The following is an 18240-nucleotide window of genomic DNA, read 5'->3' as shown; positions in this document are numbered from 1 at the left end:
GCAGAAGAAGCTCTTCTGCCAACATAGCTACCACTGCTTGGGGAGGTGGCATAGAGCATCTACATTCTAGCAATGCGACAGCGGTGCAACTACATCGGTACAGCAGTATCGCTGTAACGAGTCTAGTGTCCACTAGCCCTTAGTTTCTCTTCTTTGATATACCACAGCCTTCCTGTATAGCCTTGAGCAAGTCAGTCTGGGCCAGATTTTCAAAGGTATTTAGTCACCTAATGGGATTTTAAGAGCATTTAGCTACCTAAAACCTATTTAACTCAATTTAATTGATTAATTATTAATAATAAATAATAAAATAAATATAAATAAATTAATGAATTTAAATCAAGTTTCCCAGAGGCTTTTGAAACTCCCACAACTCACACAAATATGTTTGAAATTTGGCCCTGGAAGCTTTCTGGAAAATATGTTTTAACCCTACACAATTAGTTGAGCTCAGTGCAGGGCTAACTGGGGACGTTCTTTGCCATGTGTCCTAGTGGACATCAGACGAGATGATATAATTCTCCCTTTTGGTCTTTATATCTATACATTGACGAATGAAAGAAGTTGAGACAGGTGTAGAAAATAGGGCTGTCAAGCAATTACAAAAAATAATTGTGATTAATCATGCCATTAATGGCACTGTTAAACAATAATAGAATACCATTTATTTAAATATTTTGGATGTTTTCTACCTTTTCAAATATATTGATTTCAATTATAATACAGAACACAAAGTGTACAGTGCTCACTTTTCATTTATTTTTATTACAAATATGTACATTTTAAAAAACAAAATAAATAGTATTTTTCAGTTCACCTATTACAAGTACTGTAGTGCCATCTCTTTATCATGGAAGTGCAACTTACAAATGCCAAATTATGTACAAAAATAACTGCATTCAAAAATAAAACAATATAAAACTTTAGAACCTACAAGTCCAGTCCGTCCTACTTCTTGTTCAGCCAGTCTCTCAGACAAACAAGTTTGTTTACATTTGCAGGTGATAATGCTGTCCGCTTCTTGTCCACAATGTCACCAGAAACTGAGAACAGGTATTATCATGGCACTTTTGTAGCCTGCATCCCAAGGTATTTACTTCCCAGATGCATGAAAGATTCATATGTCCCTTCATGCTTCAACCACTGTTCGAGAGGATCCATGCTGATGATGGGTTCTGCTCAATAACAATCCAAAGCAGTGCGGACTGACGCATGTTCATTTTCATCATCTGAGTCAGATGCCACAGGCAGAAAGTTGGTTTTCTTTTTTGGTGGTTAAGGTTCTGTAGTGTCTGTGTTGGAGTGTTGCTCTTTTAAGATTTCCGAAAGCATACTCCACTCCTTGTACCTCTCAGATTTTGGAAGGCACTTCAGATTCTTAAACCTGGAGTCAAGTGCTGTATCTATCTTTAGAAATCTCACATTGGTACCTTCTTTGTGTTTTGTGAAATCTGCAGAGAAAGTGTTCTTAAAATGAACATGTGCTGAGTCATCTTCCAAGACTGCTCTGACATGAAATATATGGCACAATGCGGATAAAATAGAGCTGGAGACATACAATTCTCCCCCAAGGAGTTCAGTCACAAATTTAATTAACCTATTACTTTTTTTAACCAGTGTCATCAGCTTGGAAGCATGTCCTCTGGAATGGTGGCCGAAGCATGAAGGGGCATATGAATGTTTAGCATAACTGGCATGTAAATACCTTGCAATGCCGGCTACAAAAGTCCCATGTGTACGCCTGTTGTCACTTTCTGGTGACATTGTAAATAAGAAGTGGGCAGTATTGTCGCTCGTAAATGTAAACAAACTTGTTGATCTTAGCAATTGACTGAACAATAAATAGGACTGAGTGGACTTTTAGGCTCTAAAGATTTGCATTGTTTTGTTTTTGAGTGCAGTTATGTAACAAAAAAAATCTACATTTGTACGTTGCACATTCACAATAAAGAAATTGCACTATGGTACTTGTATGAGGTGAATTGAAAAATACAATTTTTTTGTTTATAATTTTTATAGTGCAAATATTTGTAATAAAAATAATAATATAAAGTGAGCAGTGTACACTTCGTATTCTGTGTTGTAATTGAAATCAATATATTTGAAAATGTACCAAATTCGTATGCTATTGTTTAACATTGCAATTAAAATGGCAATTAATTGCGACTAATTTTTTGAGTTAACTGAAAATAATCTACAGTCCTAGTAGAAAAGTGATAAATTAACAGTTTTGCTGCTATTTGGGTGGGCTGGAGGGGAATCTGTATCCCAATACCCTATGCCAGTGGTTCTCCACCTTTCCAGATTACTGTATGCCTTTCAGGAGTCTGATTTGTCTTCCATACCCCAAGTTTCACCTCACTTAAAAACTATTTGCTTGCAAAATGAACAATAAAAATACAAAAGTGTCATAGAACACTATTTCTGAAAAATTGCTGACTTTCTCATTTTGTCTGTTTGAAATTGTAGTTTGTACTGACTTCACTAGTTTTTTATTTAGCCTGTTGTAAAGCTAGGAGTTGTTGTACCCCCTGGAAGACCTCTGCTTACCCCCAAGGGTATCGGTACCCCAGTTGAGAGTCATTGCCCTATTCAATATCTGGGTGTGAAGCAGTCCCTTGGCTGACAGAGGATATAAACTCCAATCAAATTTGCAATCTCAATTTTTATGGAAACAAATGGAAGGAAATTGATTGAGTCTTAACCATACAGCAAACTCTCTAAATGATTATTGCTTTTTCTCAATCACCAGTTACATCACACAGAGAATGGCAAAAGTGGAAACCTACACACACCTCATGGAGAAAGGAGAAGGGGGAAATCAAACATTTGTCACAGAATTCATCCTGATGGGATTTGGGAATCTTCCTGAACTGCAAATTCTTTTCTTCCTGCTGTTTCTAGTGATCTACATAGTCACCATGGCTGCAAACACTCTCATTGTAGCACTAGTTGTGACTGATCAGCACCTTCACTCCCCCATGTACTTCTTCCTGGGAAATTTGTCCTGCTTGGAGATCTGTTGCAACTCAACCATCCTTCCCAGGATGCTGGCCAGTTTCCTGACTGGGGACAGGACCATTTCTGTTACAGGCTGCATTGTGCAGTTTTATTTGTTTGGTTTCCTAGTGACCACTGAGTGTTATCTTCTAGCTGTGATGTCTTATGATCGATACTTAGCGATATGTAAACCACTGCACTATGTCACCCGTATGAATGGCAGGTTCTGTATCCAACTAGCAGCTGGATCATGGCTAAGTTCATTCATAGTTCTTACCATATTAATGTGTTTGGTGTCTCAATTAGCCTTCTGTGGCCCTAATGAAATTGATCATTTCTTTTGTGACCTCAGCCCAGTGATCAATCTCTCCTGCAGCGACACCAGTCTGGTGACACTAGCGACCCTCATATTCTCCTCCATAGACACTGTTCCCCCATTTCTGTTGACCCTGACATCTTATGTTTACATCATCTCTGCCATCTTGAGAATCTCTTCCACCTCTGGGAGGCAAAAGGCATTTTCCACCTGCTCCTCCCACCTTATTGTGGTTACAATCTTCTATGGGACCTTAATGATTGTCTACATGTTACCAAACACTGGTGCACTCAGAGCCCCAAACAAAGTATTTTCTGTCTTCTACACGGTCTTGACACCCCTGATCAATCCCCTCATCTACAGCCTGAGAAACAAAGAGGTCAAGGAGGCCCTGAGGAAATTTCTGCAGAAGTATAGGGTATTCCCATGAATTCAGAGAAATTGATTGAAATGGGAATAAATCAAATCATTAGTCAGGAATGAACCATCTACATGGTCCACGTTCTTATCAGTCAAAGCATTGGCCTCTGTGGGTCTAAATCAGGCTATTCATCCTCAGTTCATCATCACCTTTCCAACTGCAAAATAAATATACCAGAAACTTACCAGTTGGCTTGACTGTTTTCTGTTGAGTATTAAGTGATAATAAATTTTATTTTCTGTTTTCCTCTTGCATTTTTATGTACTTGTTGACACATTTTCCGAACACTTGTTAGGTTGTTTGAGCTATAACTATGAGAACTTCCTAATCTATATTTATTATATTCTTCGTTTATTATTTCATTCAGACAAATGCTTTGAATGTCTCCAGTGAAACAAAGGCGGGATCTGTTTAGAAAAGATGGCGGAATTTTTTTTGTCCCCTATGGAAAGTTACTTTTTTTTCAGGATTTGTTCAAAAGACTGAAAACCCTCAGTCTGAAAACTGTTGATTTTAAATTGACTCTAGTTCTGATTATTCATCCACTATGTGTAATATCTTCAGAAATCCACTTTTCCTAAGAAAAACAAACCAGTTAACAAGTGACCAGCTGGTCCAGTCAAAATATGGTTATGTATTGTCATAAAATAATGGGTTGAGTTTTGTCTCTTCCTTTTTTCTGTGTTGCATATTTTTTGAAATAATAATCTAAGCCTTTTAACATTGTCACCAGCCTATTACATTTGTGGTATCATGTGTTCTTCCTTTCTTGGATTCTCCATTAGCAGTTTTAGTCTTTGGAAATGATCCCAGATTGCTGAGATGACACAAAGTTTACAAACTGTTTGGAATTCTTGTGACAGAAGCCAATATCTGTACGTCACCAACATAAGCCAGCTAATATCTGCAACTCTTCCTTATATTGAAAGAAAGAACTGTGCCAGGCATACAAGAAGACCAGGGAGGCCAACAGTCAATCTAACACTAAGCCACTGACCTGCTGCTTATACAAATTGCTACATGAGATACTTGGGGGAAACCCCATCACTACCCCACACACCACCGTGGATACCTCAGAGGAGCCAGAGTCACAGGGCACTGCCATAAAAAGCAAGGAGGAAGAGGAGGTGGATGAGGGGGTGACATGTGAACAGGGGGTCCAGCTATGCTGTGAGCCAGGACATGTTTGAAACCCCACCACAGTCCAGTCGGTCCTGGCAGTACAGATGAAGGCATCTCGAGTAAGTGTGCATGGACAACAATTCTGGTGTCTTCTGGGGCTGGAGCACCCACAGAAAAAAAATAGTGGGTGCTCAGCACCCACCATCAGCCCCCTGGATCATCTCCTCCCCTCCCCTTCCCTCCCACCCGCTGGTGGGCCCTGCCGATCAGCTCCTCACCCTCCCTCCCAGTGCCTCCTGTCCGTTGTTTAGCAACAGTCAGGCAGCATTGGGGCAGGGAGGAAAGTGGACGAGCAGGGGCAGGAAGAGAGAAGGGAGGGGGTGGAATGGGATGCGAGTGGGAAGAGGCAGGGGTGGGGTGGGGATTTGTGGGAAGGGGTGGAGTTGGGACAAGACCTGGGGTGGAGCGGGGGTCGAGCACACCCCCAGGAACTGGCGAAGTCGGCGCATCTGTAAGTGTGTGAATGGATTTCCTATAACAATCATGTATCAATGATGCCCCTGCCCCGCACTTAGCAGGACACAGCTTTAGACTTTTTATGAATTTACTTGGACTAGAAGAAGTAGCAGTACATCTAAGGAAGGTAGAGTTGTTATCTGCTTCTTATTTACCTATAGAGTTAGATCAAGGCAGACCATGTGGATATATTTGTTTATGTACATTGGGATGTCCCTTGAACCCTCTTGAGAGATCTCAAGGCAACGTTCATGGAGGTACTCTGCAACCCTCTCCTGAAGGTTTCTAGGGATGGCAGCCTCATTTCTTCCTCACCACTAGGACACTTTCCCACCCCAGTTGGCTATAACTTCAGCAGGTGCCATTGCGTTAATAGGCTAGCAGCATACAGCCTTGGGTAGCTTCAGCATGCCAGCAGCAGCTGTGCTCTCTGAGCCTTTTTTACCATAAGCTAAAATCACCACCAACTGTTGAAAATGATGCCAGTATTCAGTGCCCTTGCCCTGTACACATAGTTTCATGCAACCAAACAATTCCCACTACATCCCCCCAACCCTTCTCACCCACAGTGGGCCATACTCACTCATGGCTGGGATTGGTGAGTGGGGCTGTGCATGGTCACTGTGAAGCAGAAGTGTCACTAGGGATGTCTCAGAACACCTGGGCCAGGTAAGGAGGAGAAAGAAGAGGACTCAGGATGACATATTCAGTGAGATCCTGCAAGCCAAGGCTGCATCGGCCCGCCTACAGAGGGCCTGGAGGGTGAACATTGCAGACAGCCTGGAGAAGGGAAAAAAACTGACAGGAGAATGGATGTAGCCTGATTCTTTAACTATCAGGGACAGATTAACTCACCTGGGGACACTGGGATTTTGTGGGACCCCTGTCCAAGGGGATGCGGTCTCTGGGAAGGAGTTTGGATGCGGGATGGTGTGTGGGCTTTAGGTGGGGGTAGGGTGTGGAGGTGCAGGAGGGGGTCAGGGGGTTGGCCCTTAACTCAGGTGGCTTCTGAAAGTGACTGGCACACCCCTCTGGAAGTGGTTCCTGGGGGGGCAGGGGGGCCTCCACGGCATGCTGCTGCCCGCAGCTTGTGGAAACATACCCCACCCAGGGGCCACGGGGATGCCCTGGCTGATTCCGGGAGTGGTGTGGAGTGAGGGCGGGCAGAAAACCACCTTAGTCTCACTGCACTGCCCTTGGGACTAAGGCCTTTGGGCATTTGTCCTCTTTACCCCCCCGTCAGCGGGCCTGTTGCGGGGCCCCCATTAGCCCGAGGCCCTGGGCTGCAGCCCCTAGAGCCCCTGCGTTAATCCGGCCCTGTTAACAGTTTATAATTGTACTGGTTGCTAATTGTTAAGAAGTTCATTAGCGTATGGGGAACTCTGGGATGTACAGCAAAGACATTTGCACTGAGAGCATAGCAATGTCTTAGCCATTTTTATTAACACCGTTAGTAAAGACAAGAAAGCTCCAAACCACATAAACAAAAAGCAGTAATATAGTATGAGGAATATCTTTGGTGTCATCCCTTGCTCAATATATACTCACACCCTTCCTTGGGGACCTGGTGGAAAGAGACACAGGGTCAGCCCTGTCCCTGGCAAGACAAATGAGTCCGATTGTCCAGATGCCTGGTGCCAGAGATTGGTGGTAGATGATAACCATGAAGAGTCAGTGATGGAAAAGCTAGCCCCTGCTACATAGCGGCTTGACCTGTTAGAGGGCATGGATACTATCATGACTATTCATTCAGATGCCCAACCTCCCATGTCCATATCTAACTTCCCCACCCTCATCATTTTGGGGTACCTTTATTCATGCCTTTTAGTTCATTATCATATACGTCACCTATTGCTAAAGCAAGTTTGCGGGTAAACATCAGCCAATGATTCTATCCTAAAATATCTAAGCCCAGTATCAGTTCAGTGTTCCTGTGGTTGCCTGATATCGTTATGTACCAATTCCCTCTCTTGAGCAAGCTATTCCCAGTTCCCCAAAATCTAGTGTAACAGTCAGGCCATTTGATACATGCTAAAGGTCGTAGGCCTACTTTACTTATGCTAAATTGCCTAAGCCAATGTCTTACAGGAGAGAGGCCTGTAGGTTCCTTGCATTACTGCTACATAACATAAAAAGGCTAAGCTAGCTCTGTGGGCTACAAGGCACAGGAGTCCCAGCAGGAAAAGCAGAGGGAGATGCCCCAAGACATAATGGGGCTTATCCAGCAGCAAATACAGATGCTGCAGATTCTTGTGGACCTACAGATTCAACAGTCATGGTCTGGCCTCCCTTTGCAGTCAACGGAGAATTCCATTGCAAACCTCCCTACATCCCAGTTCAACATTTACATATGGCAGCAGAAGCCGCATTCATATCCCTACTGCTTTACCCAGGAAGACAGTAAGGACACCCACAGCTTCACATACACTGATCTGTGAGAGCCATGGCTGCTGTATATGAAGCCAAAACGGACAAGGATGTTCTTTCCCCATGTTAAGTTCTGTTCCTTTAATTTATTTCAGATGTCCGCAGGTCCGGCCGATCGCGGCTCCCACTGGCTGCAGGCCATTGGGGGCTGCTGGAAGCGGTGGCCAGTAAGTCCCTCGGCCTGCGCCACTTCCACAATGTGTCACTGTGGCTCCTTGTTAAAATGCTCTTTCAAGGCCTTCCTCCTCCTCATAGCTCTGCACTGTGCTCTTCTAATTGCCCATGTGTCTGGCTGTTCAAACTAAGCAGACCACCACTCCACATCTGCCTGCCACCCCTGTGGCATCCCCCTCACCCCACTTTGCCTCACAGATCTTATGCAGGACACAGCAAGCAGCTAGAACCATTGGGATATTTTTCTCACAGTGGTTCAATCTTGTGAGCAAGCAGTGGCGTTGCCTCTTCAATCTACCAAAAGCCCTTCAAAGGTCATTCTGCACCTGCTGAGCTGGTAGTTGAATTTTTCCTTGGTGCTGTCGAAGTGGCCACTGGACAGCTTAATGAGCCAGGGGAGCAAGGGGCAGACTCGATCCCCGGATCATTACTGTCATTTCAACCTTGACAGTGGTAATCTGCTGGTTGGGGAAAAAAAGTCCCTGCTTGCAACTTTCTGAACAGTCCTGTGCTCTTAAAGATACAAGTGTCATGCACCTTCCCTGACTAGCCAACACTGATGTCAGTGGAGCATCCCCAGTGATCCACCAATGCTTGCACGACCATAGACAAGTAGCCCTTTCTGTTGTTATACTATGTGGCAAGGTAGGCTGGTGCCAAAACAGGGATACGTATGCCATCTATTGCCCCACTGCAGTTCGGGAACCCCATTGCTGCAAATCCATTCTCTATGTCTTGCACATTACTGAGAGTCACACTCGTGTGTAGCAGGAGATGATTTGTGGCCCTGCACACTTGCATAACAATGACCCCCACTGCGTATTTTCCAACTCCAAAATGATTTCCCACTGTCCGGAAACAATCCAGTTGCCTCTCAATTGCCAATGCAGCATTCATTCTGGTGGCTGAGGGCTGGGGCGAGCTCAGCACAGATCCGGAATGTGGCCTTCTGCTTCTGTAAGTTTTGCAGCTACTGCTTGTCACCTCTAACCTGCATTATGAAGCAATCTGTAGGCAATTGCTTCATTTGATCATTCATTTATTGTGTGATGTGATGATTAACTAACTTGTCATGTCATATGTAATCATTGTACATTGAATAGATTTAAATTGTAGGATTATAGAAGGATAAGATTGATCAGTAGTCAGAAGGGAGAAGTATGCATTAGGTATCTAAGTGAGTATGGCTGAAATGCAAGGCCTACAGGCTGAGGCCTGCAAGATTTTAGCTTAGCTATACTAGGCCTTACGTTTAAGAAATACTTGACATAAGTAAGTGACCAAAGTATATCCTGATGTCATAAGGTTATGGGAAAAGATGTGCCAATGGGTGGTATTGCGAAAAATTAACTGCAAGATTCATTTTTGATTATAAGATACCAGATAGTCACATTTTTCTAACACATGCCCTAACCTCAGGGTACATGCTGTGCATAAATACTAATGAGAATAAAAGGGACTTTAAACCTCTTGTGAAAAACAGAATAGCCTAATATTCTTGGGGGACACAATACAGATAAGAAAAAAGAGGGTTGATTCTTGCATGCACATGCGCAGTATATTATCTATAGTCAGAATCCAGGGCCGGTGGAAGGATGTTTCGCGCCCTAGGCGAAACTTCTACCTTGCGCCCCCCCCGTCCCCGAGCCCCCACCCTGAGGCGTACCCCCCCGTGGCAGCTCCCCTCCTCCGCCCTGAGGCATCCCCCCAACCGCAGCAGCTCCCCGCCTCTGCCCTGAGGCACCCCCGCGCGGCAGCTCCCCAACCTGAGGCACACCCCCCGCCCCAGCTCACCCCTCCCTCTCCTCCTCCCCGAGCACGCCAATCAGCTTAGGCGCCGCAATCCTGGGAGGCAGGAGAAGTGAAGTAGCGATGGCGTGCTCGGGGAGGAGGCAGGGCAGTGGTGAGCTGTGGCGGGTGGGGTGCCTCAGGGTGGGGGGTGGGGAGCTGCCGCCATGTGGGGGTGCCTCTGTGGGGGCGCCTCAGGGCGTAGGGGGGAAGCTGCCACGGGGAGGTGCTCGGGGAGGAGGCGGGGCAGGGGTGAGCTGGGGCGGGGAGTTCCCCTGCGTGCCGCCCCCTCCTTGCTTCAGGCGGCCCTCCCCGCACTCCACTGCCCCAGCTCCCTCCGCCTAAATGCTGGCGGCGACCTGGGAGGCCAAAAATCCAGCTGCCGTGGTCGCTGCCAAAGAAAATGGTGCCCCCCAAATCCTAGCGCACTAGGTGACCACCTAGGTCGCCTAAATGGTTGCACCGGCCCTGTCAGAATCACGTTATAAAAGATGGTGCCCTGAATGGGAAAAATGAGTTAACTTCAGGAAAACTCCATCAGGAACCATCTCTCTATTGATGATCAATTATTGAGGAACCCCTCAGACCCTAAGATTTTCTAGGAGGATGTGAGCAGGATGTATGCATGGGTATTTTTAGGAATTTTATATGCTTAGATAATCATAACCGTGCTGGTAACTTTAATAAAATGGATAAGGCAGACTAGACATTTTTCTTGTGAATGGCTTGTGTTACTTTCCTTGCTTTTTGTGTTTTCTTGGAGACTAGATCTGAGACAAATGACAGAGTTACCTTTCAATCTGAGCTTGAAACTGTAGCCAACAGAGACAGAACCATGGTAATATAATACAAAATTACTTAATACTAAATTAATGTAATTAACTAAATTCACTTGAGATAAAATGCTACAGATCCCACCAGTCAGTGCTCGTTTCTTGGGTCCAGAAGCTGCACTCCACCATCTGGCTGGGAGGATTTAGTTGGGGATTGGTCCTGCTTTGAGCAGGACGTTGGACTAGATGACCTCCTGAGGTCCCTTCCAACCCTGATATTCCATGATTCTATGATTCTATGATCTACCACTGCTCTGCGAATGCTACCAACAATGTTAAATTGATTTGCACTGTGTCCCACAGCAATCTGTCCTCCATGAAATTGTTACATTTCCCTGCTTCTATAATGCTTTATAGAAATATGCTTATGAATGTATATATGACATAACTGAAATATGTTTGATGCTACATATGCCATGTAACATATCTCTGCAAAGGCTATGATCTACTGAATATATTCATCCCATTTGTTTTGCATCTATCATTTTTGTATTCAAAGTTATGAATATTGGCTGTGTACATGTTTGATTTTAAGTAGCCTCAGTGAAGCATTTGGTCAGCTTCTTGAGAAAAGACTATTCTCAGTAAGTGCCCAATCAAGAAATACTTAAGGTGACAATAGACTTTGATAGATGCGAATCCACATCTGAGCTTTCCTGTAGAGAACTAAGTCATGCATGGACATGTGACTTGCCCAGGTGACTCCAAAACTCCATCTTGTAGAGGGGATTCTACACAGGGGGAGGGAGGCATTTCCACCCACAGTAGAGAAACTATATAAAACCCTGGGAGACCTCTCCATTTTGTCTTCAGCTATCTCAAGAGGTAGCCTCTCCACCCCCAAAGAATACCTGAAAGAAACTGGAACAAAGGACAGTAACCAGAGGGGTGTGAGCAATTACTGGACCCAGACTAGAAGGAGACTAGTCTGTAAAAGAAATATCTTGCAATATCTCTGAGGGTGAGGAGAGCCTCAGTGCTGGTGCACTCAGAACCACTAGCCTAGAATAGATCTAATGCTTAGAGCAAGGTGTCAGTGATTTCAGTTCTGCAGTATGTAATAAGACTCCTAACGGAGTCAAAACTAGCTCTGTTATTACACTGTGAAAAGGAGGAGGAGGAAGAAGAAGAAGAGAAGTAGTCAAGTAGTGCTTAGGACCCTCAGAAGGGTCCCGCAGTGCCGTGCCGTGCCGTGCCGTGCCGTGCCGTGCCGTGCCGTGCCCTGCCCTGCCCTGCCCTGCCCTGCCCTCTCTCTCAATTCCCTGGACTTTGGAACCCATGTCCCTTGCCCAGCGAGTGTTACTTAGTTGAAGGCGAGTCCCTCCATCATAAAATGCCAAGTACAGTTCTACTGTCCTTGATTCACATAACCAGGATAACACCACTTTATTACTCCTGCCCCAATAACAAAGAGACTGGGGATCCCACAGCAGCCAAAGTGACCATTTGGGCAAACAGTCCCATCATGCTAGGCAGGGTGGGTGTGCCCATGCAAACGAGATCAGCCCCCGAAGTCCTTTTCCACAGCTCACCACCAGATGTCAGGATAGAGCTCATTCTGACTCTGCTTACACTTGGAACCACTTAAATCCTACTTTTTGTATTTAATAAAATCACTTTTTAGTTATTAATTAACCCAGAGTATGTATTCATACCTGGGGGGAGGAGGGGTGGTAAACAGCTGTGCATTTCTCTCTATCAGTGTTATAGAGGGTGAACAATTTATGAGATTACCTGGTATAAGCTTTATACAGGGTAAAATAGATTTTTTGGGGTTTGGACCCCATTGGGAGTTGGGTATCTGAGTGCTGGAGACAGGAGCACTTCTTAAGCTGTTTTCGGTTAACCCTGCAGCTTTTGGGGGACGTAGTTCAGACCTGGGTCTGTGTTTGTAGCAGGCTAGTGTGTCTGGCTCAAACCAGGCAGGGCACTGAAGTCCCAAGGTGGCAGGGAAAACAGGTTCACAGGTAGTCTAAGGACATCAGGTGGCAGTCCCAAAGGGCTTTCTGTGATCCAACCCGTCACACGTGCATCATCTGTTTGCAACAGTCGTGACAACAGTGCAGAGCTGTGCAGTTTCTGCGCTTCTGTCAGAGATGTCAGAGAGAGAGAAGGGTTGTGCAGGATTGTTGTATTTTTAAGAAAGGTGTGAAAATGATGGGATATGGAGGGCATTACAGAATGGAGAAATTGCATGGTGGGAAGTCGACTCTTGCTCCCAGTCACCCCTGCTTGACTCATTTCTGCCCCATAATGCATTGCCAAAACTTCCCAAAAGACAGTGAGCTGAATGATGGTGAGTTGAACACCAGGATACCTACTCATGGTGTACCGCATTGTGGATTGACACAAGCAATCCTGGGGTGTACGCAAGGAGCCAAGCATGCACGAACACAAGCAACATAGTATCTATAAAGGATTTATGCCGAAGTAACTTGCATTGACCAAAGTTTGTAGTGTAGATGTAGTCCCTCAAAGAATTCCTAGAGCATGTCTTTTAGAAAAACATCCAATCTTGATTTTAAAATTTCCAGCGATAGAGAATCCATCATGACCCTTGGTAAATTTTTCCACTGTTTAATTACCTTCACATCTTTCACTCCCCCAACCACAGCCTTGGGCATTTCAACCCCCGGTGAGGGCACAAGGCCTTCTAAAAAAAAGGCAAGAAACTTCAGTGAGATTAGCACACATAACCTGGGATTTATGAGTGCTGGACTCCAATGCCTGAGTTCTGAAGCCTTTTTAAATGTCTTGAATCTTACACAGTGCTCCATTGGGTAAGGCACTGGACAGTGAACCAAGAGATCTGGATTCTGTTTGCTGCTCTGGCCTGAAGTGGGGTCTTGGACAAACCATTGTATCTGTCCCTTTTCACTCCCCTTTGTCTATGTCAAGTGCAAGTTTTTGGGACAGGGCCAGACACTTCCTCTCTGTGTGTATAGCACTCTGCACAATGGGGCCCCCCATCTCTATTTGAGTCCTTAAGGAGTCACCAGCATCAAATAATCACAGCCCTTGTGCTTCTAGTGATTTCTGCTGGGGCAATATAAAATCACTCCCCCTTCTATCCCCAAACCCACAACCAAATACCAACTCAGGGAAAAAGGAATGAATACAATCTAAAACATCAAAACTGAAAAATTTCAATCCAAAGAAGAGGGTTTTGTTTTCACACCAAAAAGTAACACAAGACAGAGACTCCATTAAATCTACAAGGGACTTTGCTATGCTTATTGATTTGATGTTGAAGTTACCCAGATACTACAGTGATGGGCAGCAATACAAATCCCTCAGATACGCACTGAAATCTTTGAATGATAATAGACAAAGCTCTCAATCTGTGCGGCAAAGCAGACGGGGCTGACATATTGGTGGAGGAAGCCTGGGGGCTATTTCCGGCTATGCCAGTGGCTGTTTCATGACTCTTTGGAAATCATGTCCATTCTCTGTGCCTCAGTTTCCTCATCAGTCAATTGGAATAAATATACTGCCATACTGTGTAGTGTGCTTTGAGATCCATGAATGGAAAACGGCCTGTTAGAACTAGATTTTACTATTAAAGGTATGGAATCTTATTCCCCATTCTCCTGAGTTCTTGACACACACAGAGCACATGGGGGAAAAGGAAAATTTCCTTTGGGGTGAGAATGCCAGAGGCATCAGCTTTGGTGTTATACTGTTCTAACAAAACAGCACAGTGTTAATATTTTCCCTATGAAGGTAATTCTAAGTGATCACCAGCAGGAGGCCCAAAGGAGCTCCCAGCAGCAGAGGTAGCCAGGGGAGGCTGCTTTCACCAATAAAGGATGCAAGAATCCAGAGCAGGAGACATTAAGGATTTGAGTCATGCAGACTGGCATGCTGAGCAGCAGGAGAGAGACCCATCCCAACAGCAACATGCAGCTCTCTGTCCAAGAACCAAGAGGACAAGACTGACTGTGAGACCAGACCTGGTCACCGTCGATGGAGAGGTCGCTGCTTCATGCTGAGGATTAAAGGTGATTGAGACCAGTCACAGGGCAAATCTTCTATCTCTTCCTCAGAGGGCACCCCTCTTGGTCAGTGTCTTCACTCACTGGAGCTTTGCCTGAGTAAGGACTTTAGAATGTGATAATGATTTATTGCTAGAGAAGTTGATGAAAGACAAAGGAGATCTATCTACCACCCCTCACCTAACAAGCCATTTAGGCACCCTTCTAAGCCCATAAATCTATCCCTATATCAAGCCTCTTCTACAGTCTCTCTCTGTCTTTTTATCTCTCCCTCTACCAAACCCCTTTCACATCCCTCTATCTTTTTACTTAGACATCTATAAATCTCTGTTGAGTCCTTTACACATCTATCTACCTATCTCTTTAAACTTCTGACTGTTCCCATAAAAACTCCTCTGTCTATCCATCAATCACCTTACACATCCCCCTATCTGTCTGTCTCCCTATCCATTTCACTTTCTCAGAGACTTTTCTCCACCTTTCTCCTCAGTTTCTTGGCTGACTACACAGCCCTTCTTGTACTGCAGTTTCCTATGCACCTGCCCACCCCAGACTTGTGAGATGCTATGTCTCTTCTATTGCGTGTCTTCTGCATGAATTTCAGAGGGAGCAGAGGGCCCTCAGCATTTCCTGGGAGGGTCTGAGCACCACACAGGAAAGGGCTCTACATTTGAAATGCATGGCGACTGGAAATCCTTACAGATTAAGTAGTGGCACCAGTGGGACAAACTTTCTCTGGCCATTTAATGCTCCATGTTAGCTTTCAAGAGGAAGGGTAGCCCAATGCTTAAGGCACTAGCTTGTCATTTGGTTTCTAGACTAGACTTGGGTTCTATTCTCTGCTCTATCACTGCCTTTCTGTATAGCCTTAAGCAAGTCACCCTGGGCCAGAATTTTAAAGGTATTTTGGTGCCTACTTGGATTTTCAAAAGTAGCTACCTGCCTAATACCCATTCAGATCAATGAGTTTTAGTTGCCTGGATGCCTTTGAAAATCCCACTAGACCCCTAAATACCTTTAAATGGCTGGTTCTGGGTGCTTTTTTTGAAAATATGTTTTAGCCAAACACAATTAATTGAACTCAATGCAGGACTAACTGGGGACATTCTTTGGTGTGTACCTGGGTGAGAAGCCGTTCCTCAGTTGGGAGGGAATATAAACCCTGATCTTCATTGGCACACTGAATTTGTAATTAATCAGATAGAGGGAAACCACAGCATTGTACAGCAAACTCCTTAACAAATCGGTACTTTTTCTCAATCACTAGTTGCAGCACATGGAGAATGGAGAAAGCAGAAGGGGAAAATCAAACGTCTATCAGAGAATTCATCCTGCTGGGATTCGGGAATCTCCCTGGACTGCAAATTCTGTTCTTCTTGCTGTTTCTAGGGATCTACATAGTCACCATGGCTGCAAACATGCTAATTGTAACGCTAGTTGTGGCTGATCAGCACCTTCACACTCCCATGTACTTCTTCCTGGGGAATTTGTCCTGCTTGGAGATCTGCTACACCTCCACCATCCTGCCCAGGATGCTGGCCACTTTCCTGACTGGGGACAGAACCATTTCTGTTATGGGCTGTATGGTTCAGTTTTATTGGTTTGGTTTCCTAGCAACTGCTGAATGTTATATGTTAGCTGTCATGTCTTATGATCGGTACTTAGCGATATGTAAACCCCTGCGCTATGCAACACTTATGAATATCAGGTTCTGTATGCAGCTAGCAGCTGGATCTTGGTTAAGTTCACTCATTGTTCTATCCATATTAATATATTTTATGTCACAATTAGCCTTCTGTGGCCCCAATGAAATCGATCATTTATTTTGTGATCTCACACCAGTTACTAATCTCTCCTGCAGTGACACTTGTCTGGTTACCCTGGCGACCCTCATCTTCTCTTCCATAAACATCGTTCTTCCATTTCTTTTGACCCTGGCATCTTATGTTTATATCATCTCCACCATCCTGAGAATCCCTTCCACCACTGGGAAACAAAAGGCCTTTTCCACCTGCTCCTCCCATCTTATCGTGGTTACAGTTTTCTATGGGACCCTAATAACTGTCTACATGTTACCAAACACCGGGGCCCTGAGAGCCCCAAATAAAGTGTTTTCATTCTTCTACACAGTCTTGACACCCCTGATCAATCCCCTTATATACAGCCTGAGAAACAAAGAGGTCAAGGAAGCCCTGAGGAGAGCTCTGCAGAAATGTAGGGTATTCCTATGAATTCAGAGAAATTGATTGAAATGGGAATAAATCATTTCACTAGTCAGAAAGGAACCATCTAAGTCAGTCTTTCTCAAACTGGGATCCATGGACCCTAAGGGTACCCCGGGGGGTCTGCGGGCCCCACTTATCAACTCCTTCCCCTCTCTCCCAGCACCTCCTGCATGCCAGGGAACAGCTGTTGAGTTCCATTGGGATTTGGTTCCTACTTTTCCTATGCTGCCTCTATCTTTATGGATTTGTTTACATTAACCCTCAGCTGAGTTTCAGAGTTTTCAAAGAAGATTTGAGGAACAAGTCCAATTCCCACTGAAATCAAGGGAAAGGTTCCCATTGACCTTCCAGGGCTCTGCATCAGGCTACTCTTCCTGTGTGCATCACAACCTTTCCCACAACAAAACAAATGAACTAAAAAATTACCAGTTGGCATGACCGGGAACTATTCAGTATTAAGTGGCAATAAAATGTGGGTTTTTTTTCTGTTTTCCTCTTGAGTCTTTTTAAATCATTCTTCAAACATTTTCTGAATACTTGTAAGGTGGTTTGAGATATAATCATAAGAATGTTCTATTCTGGATTTATTAGATTTCCCCATTAATTCTTCCAATCTTATGAAAATGTTCTGAAAGGCTCACATTAAACAAAGGCAGGGGTCTGTTTAGAAGACGTCACGGATGATATATATATCCATCATCTTTAATCCCCTCAAGCACATATATAATATATATTGCTAATAGAAAATTTTAAAAAAATCATTTTTTTTTCCAAAAAACTGAAAACCCTCAGTCTGAAAAATGCTGGATTTAAATGGGTTCTGGTTCAAACTACACATTCACTATGTGTAATCTCTTCAGAATCCACTTTTCCTGCAGAAAATCAAACCAGCTAACAAGTGACCAACCAGCCCAGTAAAAAACAGTTATGTATTCAGTTATTATATACTAGATTGGGTTCTTTTCCCCTTCTCACTTTCCCCCCAATGTATTTTAAATAATATTCCTAACTCTTTTGACCTTGTCAGAAACCTATTGCATTTGTGACAGCCTGTTGTCTGCGTTTCTTGGATTCTCCATTAGTCTTTGCAAAATATCCCAAATTGTCGAGATACCCTTGGCTTACAAGCCCAGTGCTCTAATGCTTGAGCTATGGAGAGTTTATGTGACCCCTCATGTCTTACACTGTGCTCCAGCGAGTAAGGCGCCGGGCTAGAAATCAGAACACCTGTTTTCTGATATTTATTGTGATCTCAGGTGGGGTTTCAGGCAAGCCATCGGTCTCTCGTTTCCCAACTCCCCTTTTGTCTATTTCAATCAGAAATGTTGTGGGGCAGGGAGTTTACCTCCCTGTGTGTGTGCAGGACGAGGCGCAGTGGGGATCCCGTCTCTATCTGAGTCCTTAAGGAGTCACCATAGTCAAT

General features: G+C 44.4%; 2 protein-coding genes across 2 annotated transcripts; both read left to right on the top strand.

The window, feature by feature from the left end:
- Positions 1 to 2798: 2798 nt before the first annotated feature.
- Positions 2799 to 3746, top strand: LOC101952113 (olfactory receptor 11A1-like). Its single transcript, XM_005310420.4, has one exon. It carries the CDS (start codon positions 2799 to 2801, stop codon positions 3744 to 3746), a length of 948 nt encoding a protein of 315 aa, XP_005310477.4.
- A 12129-nt stretch (positions 3747 to 15875) lies between these two features.
- Positions 15876 to 17255, top strand: LOC101951844 (olfactory receptor 11A1-like). Its single transcript, XM_005310419.3, has 2 exons — positions 15876 to 16806; positions 17122 to 17255. Exons 1-2 carry the CDS (start codon positions 15876 to 15878, stop codon positions 17253 to 17255), a joined length of 1065 nt encoding a protein of 354 aa, XP_005310476.3.
- Positions 17256 to 18240: the final 985 nt, after the last annotated feature.

This window comes from Chrysemys picta, chromosome 13 (genome assembly GCF_011386835.1).
Source record: "Chrysemys picta bellii isolate R12L10 chromosome 13, ASM1138683v2, whole genome shotgun sequence".
Classification (NCBI taxonomy): Eukaryota; Metazoa; Chordata; order Testudines; family Emydidae; genus Chrysemys; species Chrysemys picta.
This window is presented reverse-complemented; position numbering and strand designations above follow the sequence as displayed.

What these genes read in the sequence shown, in the direction of transcription:
- LOC101951844 (XM_005310419.3), top strand. Translation starts at nt 15,876, where the DNA reads ATGGAGAAAGCAGAAGGGGAAAATCAAACGTCTATCAGAGAATTCATC. An exon ending in GAGGAGAGCTCTGCAGAAAT is followed by an intron (nt 16,807 to 17,121) that starts GTAGGGTATTCC and finishes TTGAGGAACAAG; the next exon opens with TCCAATTCCCACTGAAATCA.
- LOC101952113 (XM_005310420.4), top strand. Translation starts at nt 2,799, where the DNA reads ATGGAGAAAGGAGAAGGGGGAAATCAAACATTTGTCACAGAATTCATC.